The following is a 26,882-nucleotide window of genomic DNA, read 5'->3' as shown; positions in this document are numbered from 1 at the left end:
AAAATACAGATGTACTCCAATGTGACCATGATGCATAATTAAAACATATGATAATACTTTATGTAAAATAGAAAAACATATCTTATATCTTCCAGAAAGTCAATCCTCTTTTATACATAATTGTCTTTTAAATATTTTTATATTTTGAAAACCAGGAATATTAATTTTTTTTATGTTTCATTTCACAGCATTTATTTATATTCTGCTTCTTATTATTTTATTAAAATATCATAGCACATCTGTCATTATTTCATGCTAATTAAGAAACAAATGGAAGGAAATTGGATTACACTCATTTGCGGATCAAAAGAAAAAAATATTTGTAAAAACAATTTAAATTCAGTGTCATGTTTGTAGAATTACAGCCCTACTGTAAACTAATCATACATTTATTTCTATAAGAGAAATGATCAAAACAGCCAGTGAAGGCATAAAAGCAGAGGCTGGCATGTTCAACTTGGCTACCCATGGACTTGGATTCTCACTCTTGCATATCTTTGAAAACCTGCTCACTGAATGTGCTGATGCACAAATTGCAGCACTTAAAGGTAAGACTTGAAATATATTTTCTTGTGTATTTCAATTGTAGTGTAGTGTGTTCTATCGTTTGTATCCACCATTGTTGAAAGACACTAAAATTCAATCATGTAACCTATAATTCATCTTCATACATCAATCGGGTGCAATATAATGACCATCTCCACATTTCTACCCTGTACATTTTATCAGGTTGACTAAACAAATAGGAGCGCTTTGTAGTTCCACACTTACAGACTGTAGTATATCTGTTTCTCTGTATACTTTATTACCCTGTATTTCAATGTTCAGGACCCCCACAGGGCAGGTACTATGTGTGTTGTGGATCATTCTCAGCACTGCACTGACACTGATGTGGTGGTGGTGTGTTAGTGTGTGTTGGGCTGCTGGAGTGTTTAAACACTGTGTCCACTCATTGTACACACTTGGCCCCTCCCACTGTTTTTGCTGCTCCCCCTTGTAGGTGTAATGTCAGAAACAAGAGCTCATCTGTTGCTGCACAATTTGTGTTCCTCTAGACCTTCATTAATGGTCACAGGACACTGCCCAGGAAGCTGGATAGTCTTGGGCGGTGGACGATTATCAATCTAGCTGTGACCCTGAGGTGTCCAGCAGCACTGCTGTGTCTGATCTACTTACACTAGAATAATAAGCCACCACCACGTCAGTGTCACTGCAGTGCTGAGACTGATCCACCACCCACAAAACACCTGCTCTGTGGTGATGCTGCGGGGGTGATTGAAGAACAAGGTAATCAAGTATATAGAGAAACAGACATACTACAAACTAAGTACTGAACCAGTCTGAACTACAGAGTTCTCTTATGTGGTCAGTGGTTTGCCAAGCTGATGATATGAACAGTGTGTGTAGAAACATGATGGTGGTCATAATGTTATGTCTGATTGGTACATGTCATTATATTCATTTTGCCAAATATGCTTGTGGTGTTATTAGTCCAAGAATTGTTTTTCTAGCCACGTAATCCAAGGGACAGCACAGACATTAAGAACCCAGAACCCAAGAACCCAGCACAGACATTAATAAAACTGTTTACATGTATATAGTTTTTTTATTATGTCAAGTTGACTTGTCAATGTACATTTATTTTCCTAACATAAAAAAAGGTTCATGTATATGTTTGTGAACATGTTTATTATATTTCATATACTGTACATTATTCCAGGTATTATTGTAACAATCCTAACACAAATACATTTTCTTTTCTGCATTTTTTTTCTTAAATAACTACAGAAACTGTGATTGCATTTTATTGTTTAAGAAGAAAAATTTATGTTAATAAAGTTAATAAAATTTGAAACACTGCATCTGGGTTTTTCTTTTATTTAATGGAACTATCTGCTGTTGAGAATGCTTTTGGAGAAACGAGATATGGACAGAAATGGCAGTTAACATTCAAAGATTTTGTCTTTTTACAATTATAATATATATTATAATTGTTATTGTAGTAATCACTGGAGACAGCCCCAGTACAAAATACAGAAAAGTCATACTGGCCACAATTGCAACTTTATTTTTGCATGGCTTTATTAGTATCACGGAAGTGTATACGGTGCTTACCATCTCTGACTCTTTTTTTAAATGCAGTAATTTTAAAGTGTGAGTCAGGCCTATGTGAGCGCATTGCACGATTTAAGCTGTTTTTCAGCGTGTACGAGTGCATGTTCTGTATTGTTTTCTTTGCTTCATTGACTCTTAGTCTGTACTTGTGAAGCTTTTGAATCTTTCTTTTCCTTGTGTTGCTACTGTACTGTCCAAAAGCAAGCTGATAAACTCTGTTAACTGCAGACAGTAATTCTGGACTTTCACAGAACTCTGTGCTCTCAGACCAGTTGTACAATGCCCCTATCATTTCTTTTACAGTCTTGCATGGGGTTACATGCTCTTTTACATGGTTTGAAACACCTTCAAATGACTGAATGTTCTCTTCTGGACCATCCCGCAGGACTAGGATCTCTGAAACTCTAAGGCACACACATATTTCTTTTAAGCTACTAGCAAGACATGTGCAGTGCTTTGTTTGCAAGTTTACAACTCCAAAACTTTGCCTGTGATGTACAATTAAGTCATTTCCATCCCACTCATAACTGCCTTGTTCTGACAGACAGCAAGCCAATTCCCTTCTGCACTCATCTATGTCCACATCTCTTTCTTCACAAACGTGCTTTGCCAAGGCAATGTGCTTGCATAGGTTTCCCCTTTCAGCCCAATCACATTCACAGAGCATTGTGATGAGATCAACAAAATAACACTTTCCCTCACTGGTTTCTGAAGGTACTAATATTTGGCCAGCAGCCTGAAAAACAACTTTGTCATGCAAGCCTTTGTATTTCATCCTAGACACAAGTTCACCCATGTCTGGTTTCTTCAACTCAGTTATCCGGCCCGCTTTGTAGAGTTCTTCCAGGTAGCTTAAAGACAGAACATATTTATAATAATGTTAAAAATGGGTAAAATATTGTAATTAAAAACACAAAAGTTCAGTAATAACTGTCAACTAACCTGTAATATGTCACCACCTTCTCACTCAAAAGATGAAGCAAGTCATCTACACGTCTGTTTGCATACCCTTGAAGAAATTGGTATTTCATGCTGAAAAAGAATCTGAAAAACAAAACAGATGCTCAAAAATCTGCTGAAATTTTAAAAGATGAATGAGCTGAAGAAAATTGCAAACACTTACAATAAAGTATTTTTCAAGTTAAATATCATTCAGTTGCCTTATTCAGTAAACAAGGAAACACAAAACAACACACCAAAAAGAAGTCCAAGTATTATACTGGACTATTTAAGTAAAATGACTGAAGAACACAAAAAAAAGCTAGCCAAGTGGTTTGCAGCCTTGGTCCTGAAGTACTTTATGTACTGCCCTTTCCATGCTCCTCATCAGTTTTTTTATGTGTTTTTGAGCAACGTTAAATATGTAGAACCAGGGCTGGTAACCAATGCAGGAGACTACAGACATCCAAACCTCTCAGCCAAGTTATTGGTTTCACTATTTTGGTGGAATACTCTTCTTCCAAAGTTGGCCCACATCTTGGAATGTTGAAACCACTGCATTTTTAAATAGTTTGAGATAGTTGTTGTGCCTGAGAGTTCATCAATGCTGTCTACTACTTGGTTTGACCTCTCTTCAAAGTCTGCTTCCTGAAAAAGCAAAGACTAACATTAGTTTAAAGGATTATCAACAGACAAAATATTTTGGACACAACTATGTGAGCAACTTACAGTGTTTGAGTGCTATCATTGCCCTGATGACTTCATTTTTCAAAGCTGGTTGCTTTTTACATTCATCTTGGCGTTGCATCCAGCGATGAACTGCCTATATAGAACATATAGAAATACATGCATAATAAAACATATGCACAGTTCTGCTAAATGAAATCTTATTCTGTGGTTGTGGGGGAATTTTACCTGAAGAACGTGAAACCAGCACAGCAGTATTCTAGTGTGTGGGAACACTTTCTGCACTGCATTGATTTCCTTAAGATCTCTGTCTACCATGACACACCTGAAAATAAAATACATAATTTCATATATATATATATATATATATATATATATATATATATATATATGTGTGTGTGTGTGTGTGTGTGTGTGTGAGAAATAGCATGGAAGGAAATGTGCCTTTTTAACAAAGTCTAGAAGGTAGGTCTATGTCTTTAATATCAGCCTTGTAGTCACATGAATTCTATTCAAAATTGTACCACGTAAAATGACCATTGGCCTTCTTATCTGTCCAGTGGATGATAGGATTTTGTATTATTCTTGGAATACAGTGTCTAGTACATCTGTATTGATGGCATCTAATGTCTGCAAAACAAGTTAGAACACAAATAATGATTGCTTTTGTAATCAGCTTGGGTGGTAGCAGTCTTTCCTAGTGCCCTTTTTACATTCTTTACCAGTTTTACATCAGTTGTTCAGAAACATAACTGAGTTATACCAAACAGTTTTAATAAATGATCATTCAATTGAATGGCAAAGTGTCCAAACACTTTTGCCTGGTACTGTTGGTGCGGTTTGTATACAATATGATTCACTGCATACATTGTTAACCCATTTCACCCTGTTTTTCAAAAGGTCAGGACCCCCACTGAGCAGGTATTATGTGGGTGATATATTATCATCAGTGCTGTAGTGACACTGACATGGTGGTGGTATATTAGTGTGTGTTGTATTAGTGTATGTGGATCAGACACAGCAGTGCTACTGGAGTTTTGAAACACTGTCAACTCAAGTCAGAGATTCTTACATTGTTGGTCCAATTTGTAGATGTAAAGTCATAGACGATAGCTGCTGCACAGTTTGAGTTGGTCATCCTCTAGTCCTTCATTAGCGGTCACATGATGCTGTAGGCTGGATAGGTTTGGTTGGTGGACAATTTTCAGTCCAGGAGTGAGACTGAAGTGTTAAACATCCAATAGCACTGCTGTGTCTGATCCACATACACCAGCACAATACACACTAACACATCAGCATCAAGTCAGTGTCACTACAGTGCTGAGAATGACCCACCACCCACATAACACTTGCTCTGTGGTGGTTCTGACTTTGAAGAACAGGGTGAAAGGGGTAAACAATGTATGCATTGAATCAGATGGACTACAGTCTGTAATTTTTGAACTACAAAATGCAGCTACAGTATGAGTCAAAGGTGTTTAATGCTACTTTAAGTTACTATTTTTCTCCTCAGGCCAAAGTTTATGTTAAATGACAAATTCAATTTTGGACACCAGCCAATGTTTGGACAATTCGCTATAGGTAGAAGGAAAACTTGGGTCAAGACTGCCACAGCCGAGTTTCTCCAGTAATCGTGAATTGTGAAATATCCCAGGCAAATAATAAAAACTCAGAATTCAAAATATATTAGACATTAGCACATCACAAATGCTGAATATACATTTAAGAGCAAAAATACAGTTTCCTATTCCATATTTATTGTAATCCATTACCTTTTAGACCTTTTAGTTTTACCTTGGTTGAAAGGGATTAACACACTCTTGCAGCTTTTGAAGACAAATACTTAGGTTCTCTGTAGATTCCTCACTTAAAATGAAGAAGGCCACTGGGACTCCACGACCCTGGGAAGACTTAATGATGACAGCATAAAAAGCGAATCCATACTGGGTAATACCCTTATATGTTGCATCAAGGTATATCATGTCAGAGCCATAGTTCTTCAGTTGATCTCTCTGCCAAGGTGTGCTAAAAACAATGATGAGTGCCTGCTTTTCAGAGTGTGACAAAGGCTGGTAGTAGATGATGTCATCTTTGAACTTACTTTTGATTAATCGGTCCACGCTAACACAGTCATTTAAATCCATGTGAGTATGTGCATTATAGCTTTTCCGTATAAAATTAATATCATCAGGTGCTACGTGGTACCTTCTGTCCTTGAGATACGACTGGCTCTGTGTGTCCGACCAGTCTTTGCAACAGAGCAGTATTTCAGCATTTGTGTGACCCTGCTGAATGAGGGTATAAATGTAGTCAGTGAGACCAGGATGAATCCGATTTACAGTGCTCTCTAAGGGACTGTTAGGATCATGCCCAGAATGGTCACTCATGAGTCGTATAATACACCCATCATAACAGTTCTTGTTTACAAATGTGAAAGATACGTAGGCCCCACAACTGTTGGCTCTTGTTTTTTGGGGGTCTCCAGTAGACTTCCCCTTGCAGTGACTGGCTCTTTCACATCGCCACTGAAAATGATTGGCATGTCGTTTCTTCATGGCTACAAAGTTACCAAGGCCACATTCTTCAAGGTAATGCAGATGTGAAGACATGAAGGCATCTTGACTCTGACCAGACAGTACTTGAATCGACCTCTTGACTTTAGGATCTGCCTCTTTTCGAAGAGAGCTCTCAATTGCAGCAATCCAGTGTGCCTCCATTGCTGGAAAATAAAAGGCATATATTTAAATAACCTATAACATAATATTAATAGGATCAAAGAGCAACTGGACACTTTTGACAAAAACTGGCAATTTTATAATCAACACGATACAGAGGTATTAATACAAATATTGTAATATATTGCAATATTATAAGCAAGGTGATGTATTTTGATTTTTAGGAAAACATGAAATATACATAGATTTACCAACTGTAACATTAGTGGTGCACCTTTATGCTACTGGTTTACCTTGGAGTGGAGTTGTTGAGCATTAATACAGCAACACAAAATGTTATTTATCTATATTGTTTTACACTTCTACTCTACAATTTGGGATACTGGATAGTTTTGGTTAGTGGACGATTCATAGTCCAACAGTGACACTGAGATGTTTGTAAACTCCAGCAAACTGTCTGATCCATTCACACCAGTACAACACACACTAACAAAGCACCACCACATCAGTGTCACTGCAGTGCTGGGAATAAATAACCAACCACATAATACCTGCTCTAAAATGTACTCAGGCTGCTAACAAATTATACATAGAAACAGATGGTCTAGTTGTAGAACTACAAATTGCACCTATAAGTAACAATGATAACAGACGATAAGTGTAGTAGACACCCAGTGTATAATATCATAATTGCATTTATGATCCAACATGTACAAAACAAGCAAAGTTTGAGTGATATTCCATAGAGAACAGGAAAAAGAATATGCTTTTATGATATAAACTATACATACTGTTAAAGGGATAGTTGGGGAATTTTGACATGAATCTGTATTGCATCCCCATCACCAGTGTCGTGCATTCACTCTGACTGACCCCCGACAGCATCCTGTGAGCAGAGTTCTCGTCCAGCTTTGGTCAAGGAGAAAGTAGTTAGGCAGGTTTGCTGGAGCCAGGAAAATAAAGCGTTTCTCTTCCCTAAACAATATGTGTTCATACGAATTTAGAGAAAATAGGGCCGAGTGATTACAAGGTGGGACCGTTTTTTCTACAGCGGGTTTGGAGCAGATAAATCACTCCTTTGAACACATATTGTTTAGGGAAGAGAAACGCTTTATTTTCCTGGCTCCAGCAAACCTGCCCAACTACTTTCTCCTTGACCAAAGCTGGACGAGAACTCTGCTCACAGGACGCTGTCGGGGGTTAGTCAGAGTGAATGCACCACACTGGTAATGGGGATGCCGTACAGATTCATGTCAAAAATCCTGAACTATCCCTTTAAATAAAGAATGCCAGTGTAACAATCATGAAAAACAGAAATAATGAAAACAGAAATAAATATCCTACACCCAGCAAGATAGCCAGACATATCATGGCTTATGCAAAATGACTGCACTGTTTTTATTCCCGAGCTTTATCTGCTACAAACAGAGCTGTGACATGAAAATGACCACTCACCTTCTGATCAACCTATGGTCTTTTCTATCAGCTTAGGAGGTAATGTCCTTTTACAAAAAAAGTATTTCTAGCAAAAATCTTTGCTCTTCCATCATCCTGGAAGTCATAAGGTATATTTCCATGCTCCTCTGAAGTTTGTACACTTAACATCATCCTCTGAGGTATATATCTAAGTAACACTAAAATTATTGTTTATCATATAATCAGCCTTGAAGGCATATAATATACTCATGTTAATTAAGGTAAATTATCACTGACTTTTTATTCAGCCTAATAGACATATACCCGAGTAACATTACAAAGTGATCATTGACTTCTTAAACAACCTTAAGGTTATGAGCCTTTCAACATGATTCAAATGATTTCAATTTTAAATCACCCATGAAGTAAATCAAAGTGTAAATTATATCAAGCAACAATATGGAACGATCAGTGGCATTATAATCTATGTTGGAGGCATCTTAAGTACATAATTTTAAATAAATTACTGTCATTGTCCATCCAATCAGCCTGGAAGGTAATAGGTGTTTCCTATCATCCTCTGAGGCAAACACACTTCAAATCAGCCATATATTTATATACTTAGTTTATCTGTATTGAATCTATTATTGTTAATGTTTATTTTTGCTGCAACTTGGGTAGGAGAGTAACACAATTTCAATCCTCTGTATGTCCTGAACAAATGCAGAATTGACAATAAAACTATTTGAAAGATATATAACAAACATCTGTGAAATTATCACTAGTCTTCTAAGCATCAGAGGCATCTTGATAAAGTGACACTTAATAATTTACCTTGGTTCTGTAATTAGAATGGAAGGCAAAAAGTATTTGCCATCAGCCTCTTAGACTTGCACACATCGTCCTGAAAGGTACATAAAATGCAAAAAAGGGAGATTAGCATTGGTCTTCTAATCAGCCTCAGAGGCATCTTGCATAAGTGATGCTAAATCAATTACAGTAAATTATCACCATCCTTCCAATCAGCCTTGAAGACAGAAAATGGTTTCCCATTAGCCTCTGAAGCTTGCGCACTTCATATCAGCCTGGAAGGCAAAAGGTATTTACCATCAGCCTCTGAGGCAAGCACACTTCATACCAGCCTGTAAGGCAAATTGTATTTACCATCGGCCTCTGAGGCAAGCACACTTCATACCAGCCTGGAAGGCAAAGAGTATTTACCATCAGCCTCTGAGGCAAGCACACTTCATACCAGCCTGGAAGGCAAAGAGTATTTACCATCAGCCTCTGAGGCAAGCACACTTCATACCAGCCTGGAAGGCAAAGAGTATTTACCATCAGCCTCTGAGGAAAGCACACTTCATACCAGCCTGTAAGGCAAATTGTATTTACCATCGGCCTCTGAGGCAAGCACACTTCATACCAGCCTGGAAGGCAAAGAGTATTTACCATCAGCCTCTGAGGCAAGCACACTTCATACCAGCCTGGAAGGCAAAGAGTATTTACCATCAGCCTCTGAGGCAAGCACACTTCATACCAGCCTGGAAGGCAAAGAGTATTTACCATCGGCCTCTGAGGCAAGCACACTTCATACCAGCCTGGAAGGCAAAGAGTATTTACCATCAGCCTCTGAGGCAAGCACACTTCATACCAGCCTGGAAGGCAAAGAGTATTTACAATCAGCCTCTGAGGCAAGCACACTTCATACCAGCCTGGAAGGATATATAATAAGCATCTATGTATAATGATCACTGGCACTTTAATCGGCTTTAGGAGCATCATAATTAAGGAATGCTTATAAACTACAGTAAACTTGGCCCTCCAATCAGCCTTTATGTCAGGCTAAATGTGTTTCCCCTCAGCCTCCGAGGCTTGCACATGTCACATCAGCTAAGAAGAAGTATCAAACAACAACGTAAAACAAAATAGTTTCTGGGCTTCCAATCAACCTGGTAGCAATTATCTTTAGTATTCTTTTTTAAGACCACTGCAATTTTTATATCCACATTAGTTCATTTTATGTAAAAAATATCAGAGCAGCTTAAATATGAAAATATAAGTATATAAACATGTATGGATTGAATATTATAAGTGCAATTATATCAGTCTGTACGTTTGAGCACTGAAGGCAGGTACCCTATATATGAAATAAGTTTGATTAAATATGAAATGACCACAAGGCTAAACTTCAGCCTGTTTTTACAGGCTAAATCAGACCAACAGGCTAAATCAGTCTGTTTCTAAGTTACTTGCTTTGCATTTAGACCAGAAAGATGTGCATTTTCCTTTAAAGTTTTGTAAGCCATTTACAATAGCATTCTGACCTAGCTAAAACACCAACACTGTCTTTACATGAAAGCTTGTGTTCTGCTGTGTTCTGTGTACTGGCTCCTTAGCCTGCTAACTAGCTAACGTTAGCCAACATGTTAAAAACATTGAGAGCTGCTCCTCAGCTAGCTCAACAACACAGAGGAACTGACTAGTTTTCATTCGTTTTTTACTGATATTTCTGTTCAACTGGACATTCCTTTAAAACATGTTTAAATATATTTAAAGTTAGAACTTACCGAACATGCAGCAGGAGCATCAGCAGCAGCAGTTACTGTCCAGACTGAAAGTTTGAATCCCAGCGCGGCTTCGTGATTTCGTCTCTCACTGGTTGTGCTTGTGGGCGGAGCTTTTTAACGATTCTGTTATTTCATTGGTTTTGGTCGAGGGGGTGGGGTTTAGCGCCATGGTCGGGGCTTTTGGCTATGCTGTTATTTGATTGGCTGTGATCGAGGAGGCGGGATGCAGCCTTACAGGCTGAGCAGCCTGTAAGTCCACGTTCAGGGCAAACTTCTCCATTGTGCCGTATAGTCTCACGGAACCATAGATTCCTCTAGGTAGAGGGGAGGACTTTTATTTTGATAGCTACTGATTGGCAGAACAGGATTCTGCGCTGCTTATAGTCTCGCGGGACCAGCACGAAGTAGCGTTTGGTCTCGTGGCGACAGGTACAAGCTCCGGTCGGAAAGCTCCAGCTCGTGGGAAAGCTGCTTTAAAAGAACTCTGTGGGAGATAGTTTTATTGTGCTTATTGACTGGAAAGGATTAAAGGAACACCTGGAGGGTGTATCAAGGGGCACTGTGTGCGTGAGAGGAATCCATAGTTGAAGCAGGTATGGGTTGTTTTTAATATTGTATTGTGGTAGTTTGAATTACAGTGGACTTTACTAGATTTAGGGGGTGTACTGGACATAAATATTAAAAGTTTACTAAGCTTACTCAATTTTCAGTATATTAAAAGAAAGTTTGTTTTATCTTAGTGAATGTGGGAGCTCCAGGAATCAGCTGGGGGTGTGTAGCTGCTGAGTGGTGGGTAAAGTTTGCTTTACTGAATTACTGTAGGTGGAAGAGGTAGCTAACTGTGTGTTTATGCTTTTATATAGCGTTTGTATTGATGCTGAAGGTGCTGTGAAGGCGATTGAGTTCTGGCTTCCGCATTTACGACTGATTGGTATGTATTATCTGACTGGATACTTTATTTATGCAGTAAAAAGTAACTAATACAGTCAATGAGTGGAGTGGCTAACTTTTATTTATGTTTTAGGAGTGACCGAAAAAGGCCAATGATAGTAGCCACTGTTTTTCTCTCAAAATCTTCTCTTACATCTTCTCCCGGGTTTTAGGATTGTATCTTTACATCTAAATAATTTTTAGAGTTTAAATTAAAATAAAATTATGGTTTTAGTGATTTAACATAGGCTTTTTGGCCCAGGGTTGCCATACTTCCTCATAGAACCATTATCTGGTGCCTTCCAGTACAGCTTCAACGAGTACATTAACTTGATTTATGGGAAGTAACTGGTCCTTTTGGTTTAGAGCTTCAGCCCCTTATTGATATATTTACTTTGTAGTGTTATGGTTTTGTGCACATTTTAATTTGAGTGTATTTCGCTTTGTTTGCAGTGTGGTTTATTATTATTATTATTATTATCATTATTTTCTTCTTTTTTGGTTTTCTTTTATTTATTTTGTGTGCTAATTAATGGGTGGCTTGAAGCCTGACTTAATCGGCAAATTTACTAAATCCTTCAGTTTTACCAAGTGAAAGTACATAGACTATTGAGATCAGTGTTATAGCCCAGCTTGAAGCCTGACTTAATCGGCAAATTTACTAAATCCTTCAGTTTTACCAAGTGAAAGTACATAGACTATTGAGATCAGTGTTATAGCCCAGATTGAAGCCTTATTTAATAGACGAATTTATTAAATCATTAAGTGTTACCAAGTGAAAGTACTTAGATAATTGGGATCAGTGTTATAGGCCCAAATTATAATGCTCGTGAAGTCTTATATTGGGTGATTTTATGGAAAACAGTGATTTGTATGAGTGTCCTGAAAGAAATGTTTAAAAATTGTTAATCCCTTGCTGTGGTCAGTTTTGTATAACCACTAGCGTTTTAAGAGAAGGTGATTGGTCTGGTTTAATGTATCTGTTTTAAACAAAATAATAAATGTGTTCTGTAAACCTTAGCCTCATTCCGTTCCTGTGTGCCTTATTACATTTTTAGTGAGTGGGTTTATAAAACATTCCAATATAAGGTACCCAGGGGTCACATTTTGGCGTAGTCGGCAGGATTGAGGCTGATAGAGGTTTTTTTTTTTAAGACACGTACAAATATTTTTTTCCAGGACACTCATTTTTTTTGTTTTGAAATATATCAGAGGTTTTAGCAGAGAGGGAGAGAGAGGGAGAAAAACAGTGGTTATTATCGGAAGATCCAGTGGGACGGTGTGCCACGCTATTCAAGAAGCCCCATCCCGGAGAGACAACAGAGCGGACCGTTCCTAGAAGTGTTTTTGTTGTTTGTTTTTTCTTTTGGTTTTTGTATTTTAATATTATTTTTGGAGTAATATGTCTACTTCCGATATGGAAGAACAATTCAGGGCATTGACAGAACGTGTACAACAATTGCAAGCCGAAAATGATAGGCTTAAAGTAACAGAGGAAGTTAATGTGGGTGCTAGCACCCGTACTGGTGAAGCCAGGGCTAGGATTCAATCAGAGGGTAACCAAACTAGATTTGAGCGTTATGTGTATATTCCTAGAGAACGAAAATGCCCTAGATTTTCTGGTAAATCCTCAGATATGTTGACTGTAGAAGATTGGGTTGAGGAGGTGCGCAGGTCCTTGGAGGGTCGCCATATGCCCCCATTAGAGCAAGCCTTATTTGTCTATGATCATCTAGAAGGGGAGGCTAAGACTGAAATTAAATTCCGCCCAGCTATTGACAAGAATGACCCAGAGAGAATTTTTGCCATTTTAGTAGATCTGTATGGTTGTTCACAATCTTATATTGGGTTACAAAAGCAATTCTTTCAACGTCGACAATTAGATGGGGAATCATTGAGAGAATATTCTCATTCTCTTTTATCTCTCATGGAAATTGTTAAACGTCAAAGCCCTAGGCCCATTACCAATGCTGACCACCTGGTGCGCGACCAGTTCATTGAGCATGTTCGAGATGGTATGCTCCGGAGGGAGCTAAAACGTACCGTAAGGCTTAACCCTGATATTTCTTTCTTGGCTGTTCGCAGTGATGCCATTCGTTGGGTGGAAGAAGGTGAGCATGGGGCACATACAAGGACACGCGCATACTCCTGTGATACTCAACTTGAGGTAGTGGGTGAGTGTAACATCGCCACTCAAGCAGTAGTACCTCAACCAAATAGGGAAATATCTGAATTGAAGGAGTGTTTAAAAAAACAGCAAGCCCAGCTGGATCTGTTGTTAAATCACTTTTCTTTGGCTAACCAGCCATCTCCCATGAATGGGGCATCCTTGGGCCAAGCGGCACCGACATATCATTATGACCCTTCTGGTAGGCCAATTTGTGTGAGGTGTAAAAAGCCAGGCCACATAGCAAGATTTTGTCGGGAGGGCAGAGGGTCAAACCATTTTTCTAGGGGTGGTAGGTTTCAGGCCAATATGGGGACAAGGGTGGTTAGTGCCTCTGAGCCACAGGAAAACTAATACCCGCTGTTGTTGAGGGCCAAGCATCAGATGGGGTTAGGGTAGGCTCAAAATTGCACTCAAGTAAATTATCTAAGTTGATGGGTGATTGTCCTGTAGTTGAGGTATGCATGGGAGGGGTGTTAGTTCCTTGCTTACTAGATACAGGCTCTATGGTCACTACTATCACTGAAGGGTTTTTTTAACAGCACTTTCAGTCTCTGTCTAGACCCTTACAGGAGTGTCGTTGGCTTCAGCTTAGAGCAGCAAATGGCTTGGAGGTCCCATATATTGGCTATTTGGAGCTGGATATCCAAGTCTTAGGGAAACCGTTGGTTGGAATGGGCGTTCTAGTGGTCCGAGATCCCATTGACCCTCATAGTAAAGCCCAAAAGGCCAGGGTGCCTGGACTATTGGGCATGAATGTGATCAGTCAGTGTTATCGTGAATTGTTTCAACAACATGGTTCTGCTCTGTTCCAGACCCCCTCTTTGCAGTCCGCTGGGGATGTGTGGAGGCAAGCTTTGAAGGAGTGTCATCAGCTAGATTGTCTGCCACTTAGTGGCCGCCTGGGTCCAGTGAAGGTAGCAGGTCGGACGTCTGTCCGCATTCCCGCAGGCTCAGTCAAACTAGTGGAAGCAGTTGGCAATCAGCAGGTGGGGTCGTCAGTGCAGTCAGTGTTGCTGGAGCCAGGGAGCAGTAAGTTGCCACCAGGTATTTTACTCTCTAGAGCATACCTTTCTTTTAATAGGGGACAGCTCTATGTGCCAGTAGTCAATGTGGAGTCCCGGGATGTGTGGCTACCTCCGCGCACTGTGTTGGGAATTATATTTTGTGTAGAATCACAGGCTAATACTGAAAGGGTGATTTTCGAAGAGCGGGAAGGAAATCAAGAGAATGTTGCTGTTATGCGGTCCTTGTGTGCCGAAGGTCAACCATTGGATCTGTCCAATCTTTCTTGGCCTACTTTGTCCCTAGCTCAGGAACAGGAGGGTAAGGCTTTACTGCGACAGTATAGTGAGGTTTTTAGCCAAGGTGAAGGTGATATTGGTTGTACCACCTTGATCCAACATGAAATCCCATTGACTGATGATGCCCCTGTTCGCCAGCGTTATCGCAGGCTTCCCCCATCCCAGTATGAACAAGTTAAGGCACACATTCAAGATCTTCTACAGAGAGAAGTTGTGCGGGTGAGCTGTAGTCCCTATTCCTCCCCAATTGTTGTGGTTCAAAAAAAGGATGGCACCCTGCGTTTGTGTGTCGACTATAGGCAGCTGAATGCCAAGACAAGAAAAGATGCTTACCCATTACCACGGATTGAGGAATCATTGGATGCTTTGGCTGGTGCTAAATTGTTTTCCACTCTTGATTTGACCAGTGGCTATAATCAAGTTCCTATGGCCGAAGAAGACAAACAGAAAACTGCTTTCTGCACCCCTTTTGGCTTATTCGAATTTAATCGGATGCCGTTCGGGCTCTGCAACGCACCAAGTACCTTCCAACGACTTATGGAACGTGTTTTTGGAGATGAACGCTTCCAATCCTTGTTATTATACTTGGATGACATTGTGATCTTCTCTTCCACTTTTGACTCCCATCTAGAGCGTTTGCAAATGGTTTTGGGAAGACTACAACAGCACAATTTGAAGCTAAAATTGGAAAAGTGTAATTTCTTTCAGAATGAAGTTCGCTACCTGGGTCATGTGATTTCTGCCTCAGGGGTAGCAACCGATCCGGATAAAATAACTGCTGTGTCAGAGTGGAAGCGTCCAACGACAGTAAAAGAGCTTCGTTCTTTCCTTGGGTTTGCTTCGTATTACAGGCGATTTGTTGACAAGTTTGCAAAGTATGCTGCACCACTTCACCAGCTAGTGGGCGCCCTTCAGAAGACAAAGTCAAAACCAGGAGTAAAATTTCTACAGGGACATTGGAGTGACAAATGCGAGGAGGCATTTAACTTGCTCAAAGACAAGTTGGTGACAGCACCTGTGTTGGCATATGCAGATTTTGCCAAACCTTTCCTCTTAGAAGTAGATGCGAGTCATATGGGGCTGGGTGCAGTGTTGTCACAAGAACAAGAGGGGAAGAGACGTCCTGTGGCATATGCAAGTAGAGGGTTGCATCCTACTGAGAGAAACATGTCTAACTACAGCTCCATGAAATTGGAGCTCTTGGGATTGAAGTGGGCAGTCACCGAAAAATTCAGAGAATACTTGTTGGGGGCGAAGTTCACTGTATTCACTGATAACAACCCGCTGAGCTACCTTCAGACTGCTAAACTGGGAGCTGTTGAACAACGTTGGGCCTCACAATTGGCTCTCTTCAATTTTGAAGTTAAGTACCGCCCTGGATCTGCAAATAGGGCTGCTGATGCTCTTTCTAGGCAATCTGACTTGTCTGCACCTTCCCACATTGAAGAGATTGCTCCAGGGGTCTCTGTTCCACTCACTGGCTTGGGTCTGCCTGTTGTGCATCAATGTGTTGGTTCTTCCTGCAGCGTGGATGCCTTACCAACACGACAAAAAGCCGATTTAAAAGCCCTTCAGTTAGCTGATTCAACAATTGGCGCCTTTCTTGTCTATTGGAGACGTGGCCGCCCCCCTTCTCCCGAAGAGCGAGCAGTGGAGACAAAGACAGTATTAGACCTGGTCAAACAATGGAAACAGATAAGAGACCAAGAAGGTGTGTTGTACCGCTTGACCCACAGGCCGGGGGAATATACAGAACTGCTGCAGTTGTTGCTACCAGAAGCCTTACAGCCAGAGGTGTTAACTGCTCTTCATGACAATCATGGTCACCAGGGGTGCGAACATACAGCATATCTTGTTCGGCAGAGGTGCTATTGGCCCCAAATGGGTAGAGACATTGAAAAATGGGTTCAGCAGTGTGCTCGCTGCGTGGCAGCAAAAGCCATACTCCCTAAGGTACGAACTTTCCCAGGTCACTTGTCTGCCTCCAAGCCCCTAGAGATTTTGGCCATAGACTTCACTCTGCTTGAAAAGGCCAGTGATGGTCGAGAGAATGTTCTGGTGGTGACCGATGTTTTCTCCAAATTTACTCAGGCATTCCCTACTTATGATCAAAAGGCAAGCACAGTAGTACGCATCCTGACCGAGAAGTGGTTTCATGTGTATGGGGTGCCTCAACGGATACATTCTGACCAAGGCCGTTGCTTTGAAGGAGAGATGCTAAGGGCATTGTGTAAGCTCTATGGGGTGGTGAAAAGTAGATCAAGTCCCTATCATCCAGAAGGTAATGGGCAGTGTGAGAGGTTTAATCGTACCATGCACGATTTGTTAAGAACTTTGCCAGCGGAGAAGAAACGAAGGTGGTCGCATCATCTACCCCAGTTACTGTTCGCCTACAATACTACGGTGCATCAATCAACAGGCCATTCCCCATATGAACTGATGTTTGGAAGGAAACCCCAACTACCCATTGATGCCCTGCTGGGTACTGTGGCGGAGGAAATGGTGGAAGGTACAGTAGGAGATTGGGTACAAGAGCAACAAGAATTTCTCCAGTTTGCTTATGCAAGTGCAGAGCGGCAACTGAAGATGGCAGCTAGGCGACGGGAACCAACAGCGCAGGGGTTTGCTCCCATACTTCCAAATGGGACCATAGTGTACAGGAAGAATCACACGCATGGTCGAAATAAGATCCAAGATGTCTGGGATAGTACGCCATATGAAGTGGTACGGTGTTTGGACGAAAGTGGACGGGTTTACACCATATGTCCAGTGGGTGCCATAGGTCCCACTCGGAACTTTCACAGAACTGAGCTAAGAGTAGTCCCTAGACGAGTTGTGCCTGTAGTCGGTGCCGAGACTGAAAGCCCAAGCCTTGTCGAACCAAGGAAGGATTCCTGTGAAGAAAGTGGCAGTGAAGAAGCAGATGATTCCGATCGTGGTCAGTGGGCGGTGAAACAAGTAGTCATCCCCGAACCAGAGGTGGATGCTGTCCAGCAGGAGAGGGAGTTGCCCTCAGCACCTGCATCAGTGTCTTTAAGGCGTTCAGCACGTAAAACAGCAGGCCAGCATTCTAATCCACACAACCTCCCTCGAGCAGTGGCCCCTCAACATGAGGACTTGGGGACTGCAGCTCAGCCCACACTTAGCACTGTACAATGTTTTTTTAGACCTTGGTGATTGTTGTGGCACCGCGTAGTCACCGGGACGGTGACTTTTTAAAGTGGGGGTGGATGTAGCGGGTAGAGCTGTGGGGAAGATTTTAATTAATATTTCCTAGTGTTGCCCTATAGATTCCATTAGGTGAGGTGTAGAGGGGAGGACTCTTATTTTGACAGTCCCTGATGGGTAGAGCAGGACCTCATGCTGCGTATAGTCTCACGGAACCATAGATTCCTCTAGGTAGAGGGGAGGACTTTTATTTTGATAGCTACTGATTGGCAGAACAGGATTCTGCGCTGCTTATAGTCTCGCGGGACCAGCACGAAGTAGCGTTTGGTCTCGTGGCGACAGGTACAAGCTCCGGTCGGAAAGCTCCAGCTCGTGGGAAAGCTGCTTTAAAAGAACTCTGTGGGAGATAGTTTTATTGTGCTTACTGACTGGAAAGGATTAAAGGAACACCTGGAGGGTGTATCAAGGGGCACTGTGTGCGTGAGAGGAATCCATAGTTGAAGCAGGTATGGGTTGTTTTTAATATTGTATTGTGGTAGTTTGAATTACAGTGGACTTTACTAGATTTAGGGGGTGTACTGGACATAAATATTAAAAGTTTACTAAGCTTACTCAATTTTCAGTATATTAAAAGAAAGTTTGTTTTATCTTAGTGAATGTGGGAGCTCCAGGAATCAGCTGGGGGTGTGTAGCTGCTGAGTGGTGGGTAAAGTTTGCTTTACTGAATTACTGTAGGTGGAAGAGGTAGCTAACTGTGTGTTTATGCTTTTATATAGCGTTTGTATTGATGCTGAAGGTGCTGTGAAGGCGATTGAGTTCTGGCTTCCGCATTTACGACTGATTGGTATGTATTATCTGACTGGATACTTTATTTATGCAGTAAAAAGTAACTAATACAGTCAATGAGTGGAGTGGCTAACTTTTATTTATGTTTTAGGAGTGACCGAAAAAGGCCAATGATAGTAGCCACTGTTTTTCTCTCAAAATCTTCTCTTACATCTTCTCCCGGGTTTTAGGATTGTATCTTTACATCTAAATAATTTTTAGAGTTTAAATTAAAATAAAATTATGGTTTTAGTGATTTAACATAGGCTTTTTGGCCCAGGGTTGCCATACTTCCTCATAGAACCATTATCTGGTGCCTTCCAGTACAGCTTCAACGAGTACATTAACTTGATTTATGGGAAGTAACTGGTCCTTTTGGTTTAGAGCTTCAGCCCCTTATTGATATATTTACTTTGTAGTGTTATGGTTTTGTGCACATTTTAATTTGAGTGTATTTCGCTTTGTTTGCAGTGTGGTTTATTATTATTATTATTATTATCATTATTTTCTTCTTTTTTGGTTTTCTTTTATTTATTTTGTGTGCTAATTAATGGGTGGCTTGAAGCCTGACTTAATCGGCAAATTTACTAAATCCTTCAGTTTTACCAAGTGAAAGTACATAGACTATTGAGATCAGTGTTATAGCCCAGCTTGAAGCCTGACTTAATCGGCAAATTTACTAAATCCTTCAGTTTTACCAAGTGAAAGTACATAGACTATTGAGATCAGTGTTATAGCCCAGATTGAAGCCTTATTTAATAGACGAATTTATTAAATCATTAAGTGTTACCAAGTGAAAGTACTTAGATAATTGGGATCAGTGTTATAGGCCCAAATTATAATGCTCGTGAAGTCTTATATTGGGTGATTTTATGGAAAACAGTGATTTGTATGAGTGTCCTGAAAGAAATGTTTAAAAATTGTTAATCCCTTGCTGTGGTCAGTTTTGTATAACCACTAGCGTTTTAAGAGAAGGTGATTGGTCTGGTTTAATGTATCTGTTTTAAACAAAATAATAAATGTGTTCTGTAAACCTTAGCCTCATTCCGTTCCTGTGTGCCTTATTACATTTTTAGTGAGTGGGTTTATAAAACATTCCAATATAAGGTACCCAGGGGTCACACATACATTTACCTGAGACAAATTGCAAGACGTTCAGCTGGAGATATTGCCTCTCGCATTTGTGTGGTTTTCTTTGCTATCAAGGGTCCCACTTTTGAGAGCAGCTCATCAAACTGATCTTTGGAGAGCCTAAAATACTGTTGGAAGAGAACAGCATCCAGGCGAAGCTCCTGCACCAGCCGATAATATTCCCCAAAATTCCTGCGAGCACATAGGATCGGGTGGACCCAGAAAGCCCGGTGGAATCGGCGCTTTCTCCGAAGATGAAGAAGAGCGAGGATGGCAGCGTTTTTCTTTCTCGAATCCATTGTGATATGGATATTATTAACAGGTCTTATATAAAACCGTGAAGATTTGGAGGGAAAATATACTATTGGACAATATTTACATGGCTTGAGCGGGAAGGATTTTAATTTGATTATCATTATCATTACTAGGTGAAGGTTTTATCAAATGTGACCCAGTTAACTATGTGAATAATTTCATAAATCTTTTATTTTAAATCTATAATTATTATTAATCGCCATCATATTAATGATAGTAGTTATAGTAATAATAATAATAATTATTAGTAGTAGTAGTATTATACTAATAATAATAATAATAATAATAATAATAATAATGCGCTTCCGTTGTGTACGCTCACGTCACAGACACGCCCACACGCGGCGAGCCGAGACATCCGGCACGGCGACCTGCGTTGAAGAAAAGTGCCAGTGGACGCGTACCGTCCGCCGGCGCCGCTGCACGTCTCGTCGGATCCCTGGTTCAGCGCAGGCGTCTCCCAGCGCGATTGCTTGGCTCCCAGACAGCGCGGCACCCTCCCTGCCGGTGAGGCCGATTTAATATCGAATTAATACATGGTTCCCTCGGTTTAATTTATTATTTAATTTATTATTTATTATTTTATTGCTCCCTCTATTTAATGTATTATTTACTTGATTTATTCATCCTTCCCTTGATCTGTTTCACTGTTCAACTTTATTTATTGTTCCCTCCATTTAATTTATTGTTCCCTCTATTTAATTTTTCGTTCCCTCTATTTATTTAATTGTTCCCTTTATTAATTTTCCCTTAATTTATTTCACGGTTGTCTCAATCTTTCACTGTTTCCTCGATCTTTCAGTTTCCTCAATCTATTTCACTGTTAAATTTAATTTATTGTTCCCTCTATTTAATTGTTTCCCTCTGCTCCGTGTTAGCTCTGTCTATTTCTCAGTTCCTTTGTTCGATTTAATTTATTGTTCCCTCTATTTAATTGTTACCTCGGTCTATTTCTCGTTCGTTTGAATTTATTGTTCCCTCTATTTAATTGTTTCCATCTGCTCATTGTTAACTAGGTCTATTTCTCCGTTCATTTTAATTTATTGTTCCCTCTATTTAATTGTTTCCCTCTGCTCATTGTTAGCTCGATCTATTTCTCAGTTCACTCGATCTATTTCTCTGTTCGATTTATTTATTGTTCCCTCTATTTAAATTTTTTCCTCGATTTATTCCACTGTTCCCGATCTATTTCAATGTTCGATTTATTTTATTGTTCCCTCTAATTCATTGTTCCCTCGATTTACTCATCGTTCCGTCGTTCTAATCCACAATTAGATTTAGAGTTGCACGGTGTACCGAAGGTTCGATTCTTTTTCGATACTACGTCATCACAAACGATTCGGTTCTTTAGCGTTCGATGCTTTCGATACTGTATATAGCCCAGTCACTAGCTTCAAATGAGTCAAATTAGTAGGCGCGATTTGATTCAGTTCAAAAGAAAACTGATTCACACCGCAGCAGTCGGTGTGGCAGGATTCAGATAAACTTAGTGTTCTGAACAAATGAATCGATTCACGTGTGAATCGATTCATTTGACTCGGTTGAGAGCGACACACCCACGCGCAAGCCAGCAGAGCAGCAGCGAGTGTAGAATGGCGACGGCTAAAATAACAGATGTCTCTCGTCCGCGACTTGTGGACAAAACGGGCGCGAGGAGTGAAGTGTGGGCAAATTTTGCTTACATCGCTGATGAAGAAGGGAATCCGACCAACACCACAAACCCAGTTTGTAAACGGTGTTATAAGTCTATCCAGTGCAGAGGAGTAGAGCTTAGATTCTCTGCCCGAACCCGAACTGACCCGAGGCACGTTCGGGCCGAGATTTCCCACCACATTCCTCGGGCCGGGTCGGGTTCGGGCTCCAGAAAATAGTCTGAGATGTAGGCATCTGTTTTTTATTTATATTTTTATTTTTAAATAAAATAACGAAAACTGAAAGTGAAACTAAACTACTTTATTTATAAGCGCTGTTTTCACTCCCGCAGTTGTACAGCGGGGGTGTTGTGCCGATTCTGTCCGCGAAGCGGGAGTCGGATTCAGCAGGGAGTCGGATTCGGCACAAGCGCGGCGGCACCTCGTGGCGGTGTTAGTTGTAAGCGCTCGCGCTAGCCGCAAAATACGACAGAAAACACTGAGGGAGCTGCAGACTTATGTGTGGGACTAGAATATGAGCACAATGAGATAAAAGAGAACCTTTACCTGTGAGTAGCTCACATCAGAACAAGCAAATCTCTCTCTCTCACTCTCGCTCTCTCACTCTGTCTCTCTCTGTGTCTCTCTCTCGCACGTGAACTCCTCTGCGTTTGACCTGCAGCACTGTGTTTAGCTGTTCTTAAAAATCATTTTAATTAAATAATAGTTCTATGCTTCTATGTTACTGTATTATTTAACATAATTCTGATCATATTTCGCTCATTCAAACAGCCCGAAAACAGCCAGGATGTTCACGTTTTCGCGTTTCCATTGCAAATCTGTGGTCAGGCACGTAGCCTGCTTGATCGTTACACTGAACATGGGCTTATTAAAAACGGTAAACGGTTGATTAATAAAACGGAGCAGTGAGTGTTAAAATGAACATAACATTGTAATGTTCTTCTGTCTCTTTATTTTCCTTATTCAGAACTTAACTTCTGCCTGCCCGTCAGGTTCACATAGTCAGGCTACCATTACCTCTGGTTTTAGTTTTAGTTTTTAGGAAGTGTTTAGATAATTATGTTATAGTTAAGGTTATAATAACGAAACTTGTTTTTTGTTCAAATGTTTCATTTTAGAATAAAAACGTTTGCACCGATTGTTCAGTGTTCAATCCAGTTCAGTCAAAAATAAACATTTTATGTTCAGATATTTTTATTGTTTTTTTTTTCTTCCAAGTATCGTTTTGGTATCGAGAATCGTGATACTACAGTTGGTATCGGTATCGAAGTCAAAATTTTGGTATCGTGACAACCCTAATTAGATTTAATTTGTTGTTTCCCTCTATTTACTTTATTGTTCCTTCGATATATTTTCTGTTCAATTTAATTTATTGTTCCCTCTATTTAATTCCTTGTTTCCTTTATTTAATTCAATTCCTCATTTGTATTCATTGTTTCCTCTATATTTAGTGTTCTCTCAATTTATTTCATTGTTCCCTTAATCTTATTTCATTGTTTCACGGATTTTAATTTATTGTTCCCTCAATTTGATTAATTGTTTCCTCGATTCTTTTGTTACCTCGATCCCAGCCGGCGAGGCGGAACCCTACGCCCGGCATTACTACGTACATTTACCATGAGGGAAGGCGACGGCTCTCTTTTCTGCCCTCTATTCTTTCCATTACATCGATTCTTTTCTCTGTTTCCTCCATCACTGCCAGCGAGGCGGACCCCTATACGCTCGGCTTTACTATGTACATTTATTTCTTTTCTCTGTTACCTCCATCACTGCTAGCGAGGCGGACCCCTACGCTCGGCTTTACCATGTACATTTATTTCTTTTCTCTGTTACCTCCATCACTGCTAGCGAGGCGGACCCCTACGCTCGGCTTTACCATGTACATTTATTTCTTTTCTCTGTTACCTCCATCACTGCTAGCGAGGCGGACCCCTACGCTCGGCTTTACTAATGTACATTTATTTTTAAAGGAACGCAACGGCTCTCTTTTCTGTTACCTCGATTCTTTTCTCTGTTACCTCTATCACTGCCGGCGAGGCGGACCCCTACGCTCGGCTTTACTAATGTATATTTTCTGTTAAGAGCCGCGATGGCTCCTTTCTGTTCCCTCGATTGTTTTCTCTGTTACCTCGATCACTGCCGGCGAGGCGGACCCAGGGGCGTAGCAGCAAATTCTGGGCCCTGTTCACTCGCAATGTCGTGGCCCCCTATCAATACCAGTACATCAAGGAGGAAAGAGAAGAGAGAAAATAAATAAAAAGCATTAATAAAGTTTTATACGGTGGTCCTGAAGTGCAAAACAAATTAACATGTCAGAAAACACTTTTACAAACATTAAAACACTTTTACAAACATTAAAACACTTTTACAAATGTTAAAACACTTTTACAAACATTAAAACTTTTACAAACATTAAAACACTTTTACAAACATTAAAACACTTTTACAAGCATTAAAACTTTTACAAATATTAAAACACTTTTACAAACGCTGAAACACTTTTACAAACTGCGATTTCTTACGGAAAGGGAGGGGCTAACACACAGGAAGTGCTTGCTGCGGACCCAAGCTGCTTCGCGGTGAAAGAGAGTGGAGTGGAGCTAAATACGCGAAAATATGTTCTGTCCGTTTTGTGGCAAGCATTTTAGCCAACTGGCACGCTTCTGTTTTTCATGTGGAAGAACGCTGGACTTTTTAAAAGAGCAGACGGAAGAAGAGATAATGGATTTGTGTGTAGGGTATTTCAATGCAGGCCACTCTTATGGTGTTATTGTTGACATGATGTTCACTTTACATGGCGTTAGCCTTAGCTTGCGGAGCCTTAAAACTAAGCTTAAAGAGGCTGGACTGTTCCATAGAAAGCAGTATTCCTCTACGAACGCAGTCAGAAATGCTATTAGGTTGGAGCTTCGTGGACCTGGACAGCTCTTTGGATACTGAACGATGTGGCAAGTTCTCAAGCAAAAGTACAGGTTGCGAGTGAAGAGAGATGTTATGTTACTACTCCAGGAGCTCAATCCTCGAGGATGCGAGATGAGAGCACGCCGAAGATTCGTAAGAAGAACCTATCACTCGATGGGGCCGAATTATCTATGGAATGCTGATGGTTACGACAAACTTAAGCCGTTCGGCTTGGCCCTGTCGGGGTGCATAGATGGGTTTTCGCGGAAAATATTGTGGCTTGTATGTGGGCCGACAAATAACGACCCATCAGTCATTGCTCACAATTTCCTCTCTTGTGTACGAAACCTCGGTGTTGTACCTATGAGATTGAGGACTGATTGTGGCACAGAGAACGGCACTATGGCCGCAATTCAGTGTACCCTACGCCAACAGCACACAGACTACTTCTCAGGAGCGTCTAGCCACATGTACGGCTCATCCACAAACAATCAACGCATTGAGTCGTGGTGGTCCATATTTAGAAAAGGAAGGTACGTGGTCTTTAGTTTATGTACTTATTCATAATGGATATTACCCTGAAGTGTTTACATATTATGATATTGTACATAATCTAAATTCTATAGTTAACCCTCCTGTTATCTCAATTGTACTAACATATTTTATCCTTGGGGTCTATTTGTAAAATGTAGACTGCCAGAAAATTATTATAATTAAAATTATCCATTAATGTCATGTTATTTGTTTGTTGACTGCTTAAACAGCCTTCTTTTAAGGTAGTACAATTTTGGAAGGTGGTGTGTTTACAGGTGGTTGAGAGACAAAAGAAGGGTCAACACTTAAGATCTCATTCTCTTCAGCATCCTCATTAATCTCAGAAATATTATCTTGTCATTTTAATAATCAAATAGATGTGAAAACATCTCATTGACACAAACCTATCTTGGAGATACTTTTGAGTTAAAAGAGAGCACAGAGTACCAAAAATATGGCTTAGAAGGATGTTTGTGCAAGCCTTTTTTGCTCCATCCTCGTTTGAAATATTATCTTTGCAAGAATCATATTTTCCCCACCCCCATTGGCATAGGTAATATGTTATGTTTTCCCTGCCTCATGTTAAATGCACCATCAGTGGTTCTCGCACTACTACAGTTATGGTTATGTTTGGGCCCTGATTTTTATTAAATTTTTTTTTTTGAAGATGAGAAAACTATACGTCCGTGACCTCAATGTCATCAAAAATTATTGTGTGAAATGCTAATGTGTACAGGACAATGAAAGCATAAATTAAGTAGTTTACCCAATTGCCCACATTAAATTAGAATATGTAAATTATGAAAGACCTTAAACATGGAATCAAATTCACCCCAAACATAATAGGAAGGTTAATTGTAATCCTATTTTATAGGTCTCAGTTCTGGATGGAGTTATTTGCTGACCTCAGAGATGCAGGGCATTTCAATGGAAGTCATGAGCATCAATGCTTGGTGAGGTTTTGCTTCACTGAAGTCCTGCAGAAGGACCTGGATGAATGTGTTACTCTGTGGAACAGTCACAGGATTCGCACATCGAGAACAGCATCATGTCCTGGGGGAGTGCCCAATGAACTGTACTACTTACCACACAGGTAATTGATTGGTGATACATTGTTACTCTTCTGTTTTGTTTGTTTATGCTAATGAATGCTATTATTAATTATTTCCTAGGTTTGGCTCCAGGGACTGTGGGTTTGGAATTCAACAGACAGAATTGGATGTCTTCCCTGAGGACAAGTCAATCAGTCCATGTGGTGACCCAGACATCCAGGAGTACTTGGACTTTGTTATGGAGCACATTCAGCTGCAGATGCCAAATAACTGGGAGGCAGCATCAGAACTGTATCTACAGCTTAAAGACATTGCACAGCTATAACTGTTCTGATCACAGATATTAACTGTAACTTTTGGAGTTCAGCTGGAAAAGATCTGACCCAAATAATAAGAAATATTGTAAAATCATAAAAATATATATATTTTTTTGCAAATATGAACAAAAATGCTTCAAGAATTGTATATCTGAATCTACAATAAACCTGAATTCATTTAAGGAAA

The 26,882-nt window shown here is 40.2% G+C and overlaps 5 protein-coding genes across 10 annotated transcripts; 3 read left to right on the top strand and 2 right to left on the bottom strand.

Moving 5' to 3' along the window:
- Positions 1 to 1,578: 1,578 nt before the first annotated feature.
- Positions 1,579 to 3,727, bottom strand: LOC111194353 (uncharacterized). The gene is made up of 3 exons (XM_049464668.1): positions 3,527 to 3,727; positions 3,058 to 3,159; positions 1,579 to 2,966 (listed from the first exon to the last, which is right to left on the bottom strand). The coding sequence occupies exons 1-3, from the start codon at positions 3,613 to 3,615 to the stop codon at positions 2,066 to 2,068; spliced, it is 1,092 nt and encodes a 363-aa protein (XP_049320625.1). The 5' UTR covers positions 3,616 to 3,727; the 3' UTR covers positions 1,579 to 2,065.
- Positions 3,728 to 3,766: 39 nt separating this feature from the next.
- On the bottom strand, positions 3,767 to 10,686 carry LOC111194352 (uncharacterized). The gene is made up of 4 exons (XM_049465045.1): positions 10,400 to 10,686; positions 5,536 to 6,460; positions 3,970 to 4,066; positions 3,767 to 3,877 (listed from the first exon to the last, which is right to left on the bottom strand). Exons 1-4 carry the CDS (start codon positions 10,404 to 10,406, stop codon positions 3,767 to 3,769), a joined length of 1,140 nt encoding a protein of 379 aa, XP_049321002.1. The 5' UTR covers positions 10,407 to 10,686.
- Positions 10,687 to 10,690: 4 nt separating this feature from the next.
- On the top strand, positions 10,691 to 14,028 carry LOC111188716 (uncharacterized). 3 transcript variants are annotated; one of them, XM_049464666.1, is made up of 2 exons: positions 10,691 to 10,992; positions 11,263 to 14,028. In XM_049464666.1, exon 2 carries the CDS (start codon positions 12,732 to 12,734, stop codon positions 13,848 to 13,850), a length of 1,119 nt encoding a protein of 372 aa, XP_049320623.1. In that variant the 5' UTR covers positions 10,691 to 10,992; positions 11,263 to 12,731; the 3' UTR covers positions 13,851 to 14,028. The 3 variants fall into 3 exon arrangements, with proteins under 3 accessions (XP_049320623.1, XP_022518191.2, XP_049320624.1); XM_022662470.2 differs by having other exon boundaries at positions 10,691 to 11,188; XM_049464667.1 differs by having other exon boundaries at positions 10,691 to 11,330; positions 11,424 to 14,028.
- Positions 14,029 to 16,647: 2,619 nt separating this feature from the next.
- Positions 16,648 to 19,831, top strand: LOC111193108 (protein NYNRIN-like). 4 transcript variants are annotated; one of them, XM_049464663.1, is made up of 2 exons: positions 16,648 to 18,474; positions 18,745 to 19,831. In XM_049464663.1, the coding sequence occupies exon 1, from the start codon at positions 16,682 to 16,684 to the stop codon at positions 17,975 to 17,977; it is 1,296 nt and encodes a 431-aa protein (XP_049320620.1). In that variant the 5' UTR covers positions 16,648 to 16,681; the 3' UTR covers positions 17,978 to 18,474; positions 18,745 to 19,831. The 4 variants fall into 4 exon arrangements, with proteins under 4 accessions (XP_049320620.1, XP_049320618.1, XP_049320619.1 ...); XM_049464661.1 differs by having other exon boundaries at positions 18,622 to 19,831; XM_049464662.1 differs by having other exon boundaries at positions 16,648 to 18,670.
- A 5,055-nt stretch (positions 19,832 to 24,886) lies between these two features.
- On the top strand, positions 24,887 to 26,882 carry LOC111190932 (uncharacterized). The gene is made up of 3 exons (XM_049465164.1): positions 24,887 to 25,325; positions 26,201 to 26,419; positions 26,499 to 26,882. The coding sequence occupies exons 1-3, from the start codon at positions 24,925 to 24,927 to the stop codon at positions 26,701 to 26,703; spliced, it is 825 nt and encodes a 274-aa protein (XP_049321121.1). The 5' UTR covers positions 24,887 to 24,924; the 3' UTR covers positions 26,704 to 26,882.

This window comes from Astyanax mexicanus, chromosome 15, assembly GCF_023375975.1.
Source record: "Astyanax mexicanus isolate ESR-SI-001 chromosome 15, AstMex3_surface, whole genome shotgun sequence".
NCBI classification, from domain to species: Eukaryota; Metazoa; Chordata; class Actinopteri; order Characiformes; family Acestrorhamphidae; genus Astyanax; species Astyanax mexicanus.
This window is presented reverse-complemented; position numbering and strand designations above follow the sequence as displayed.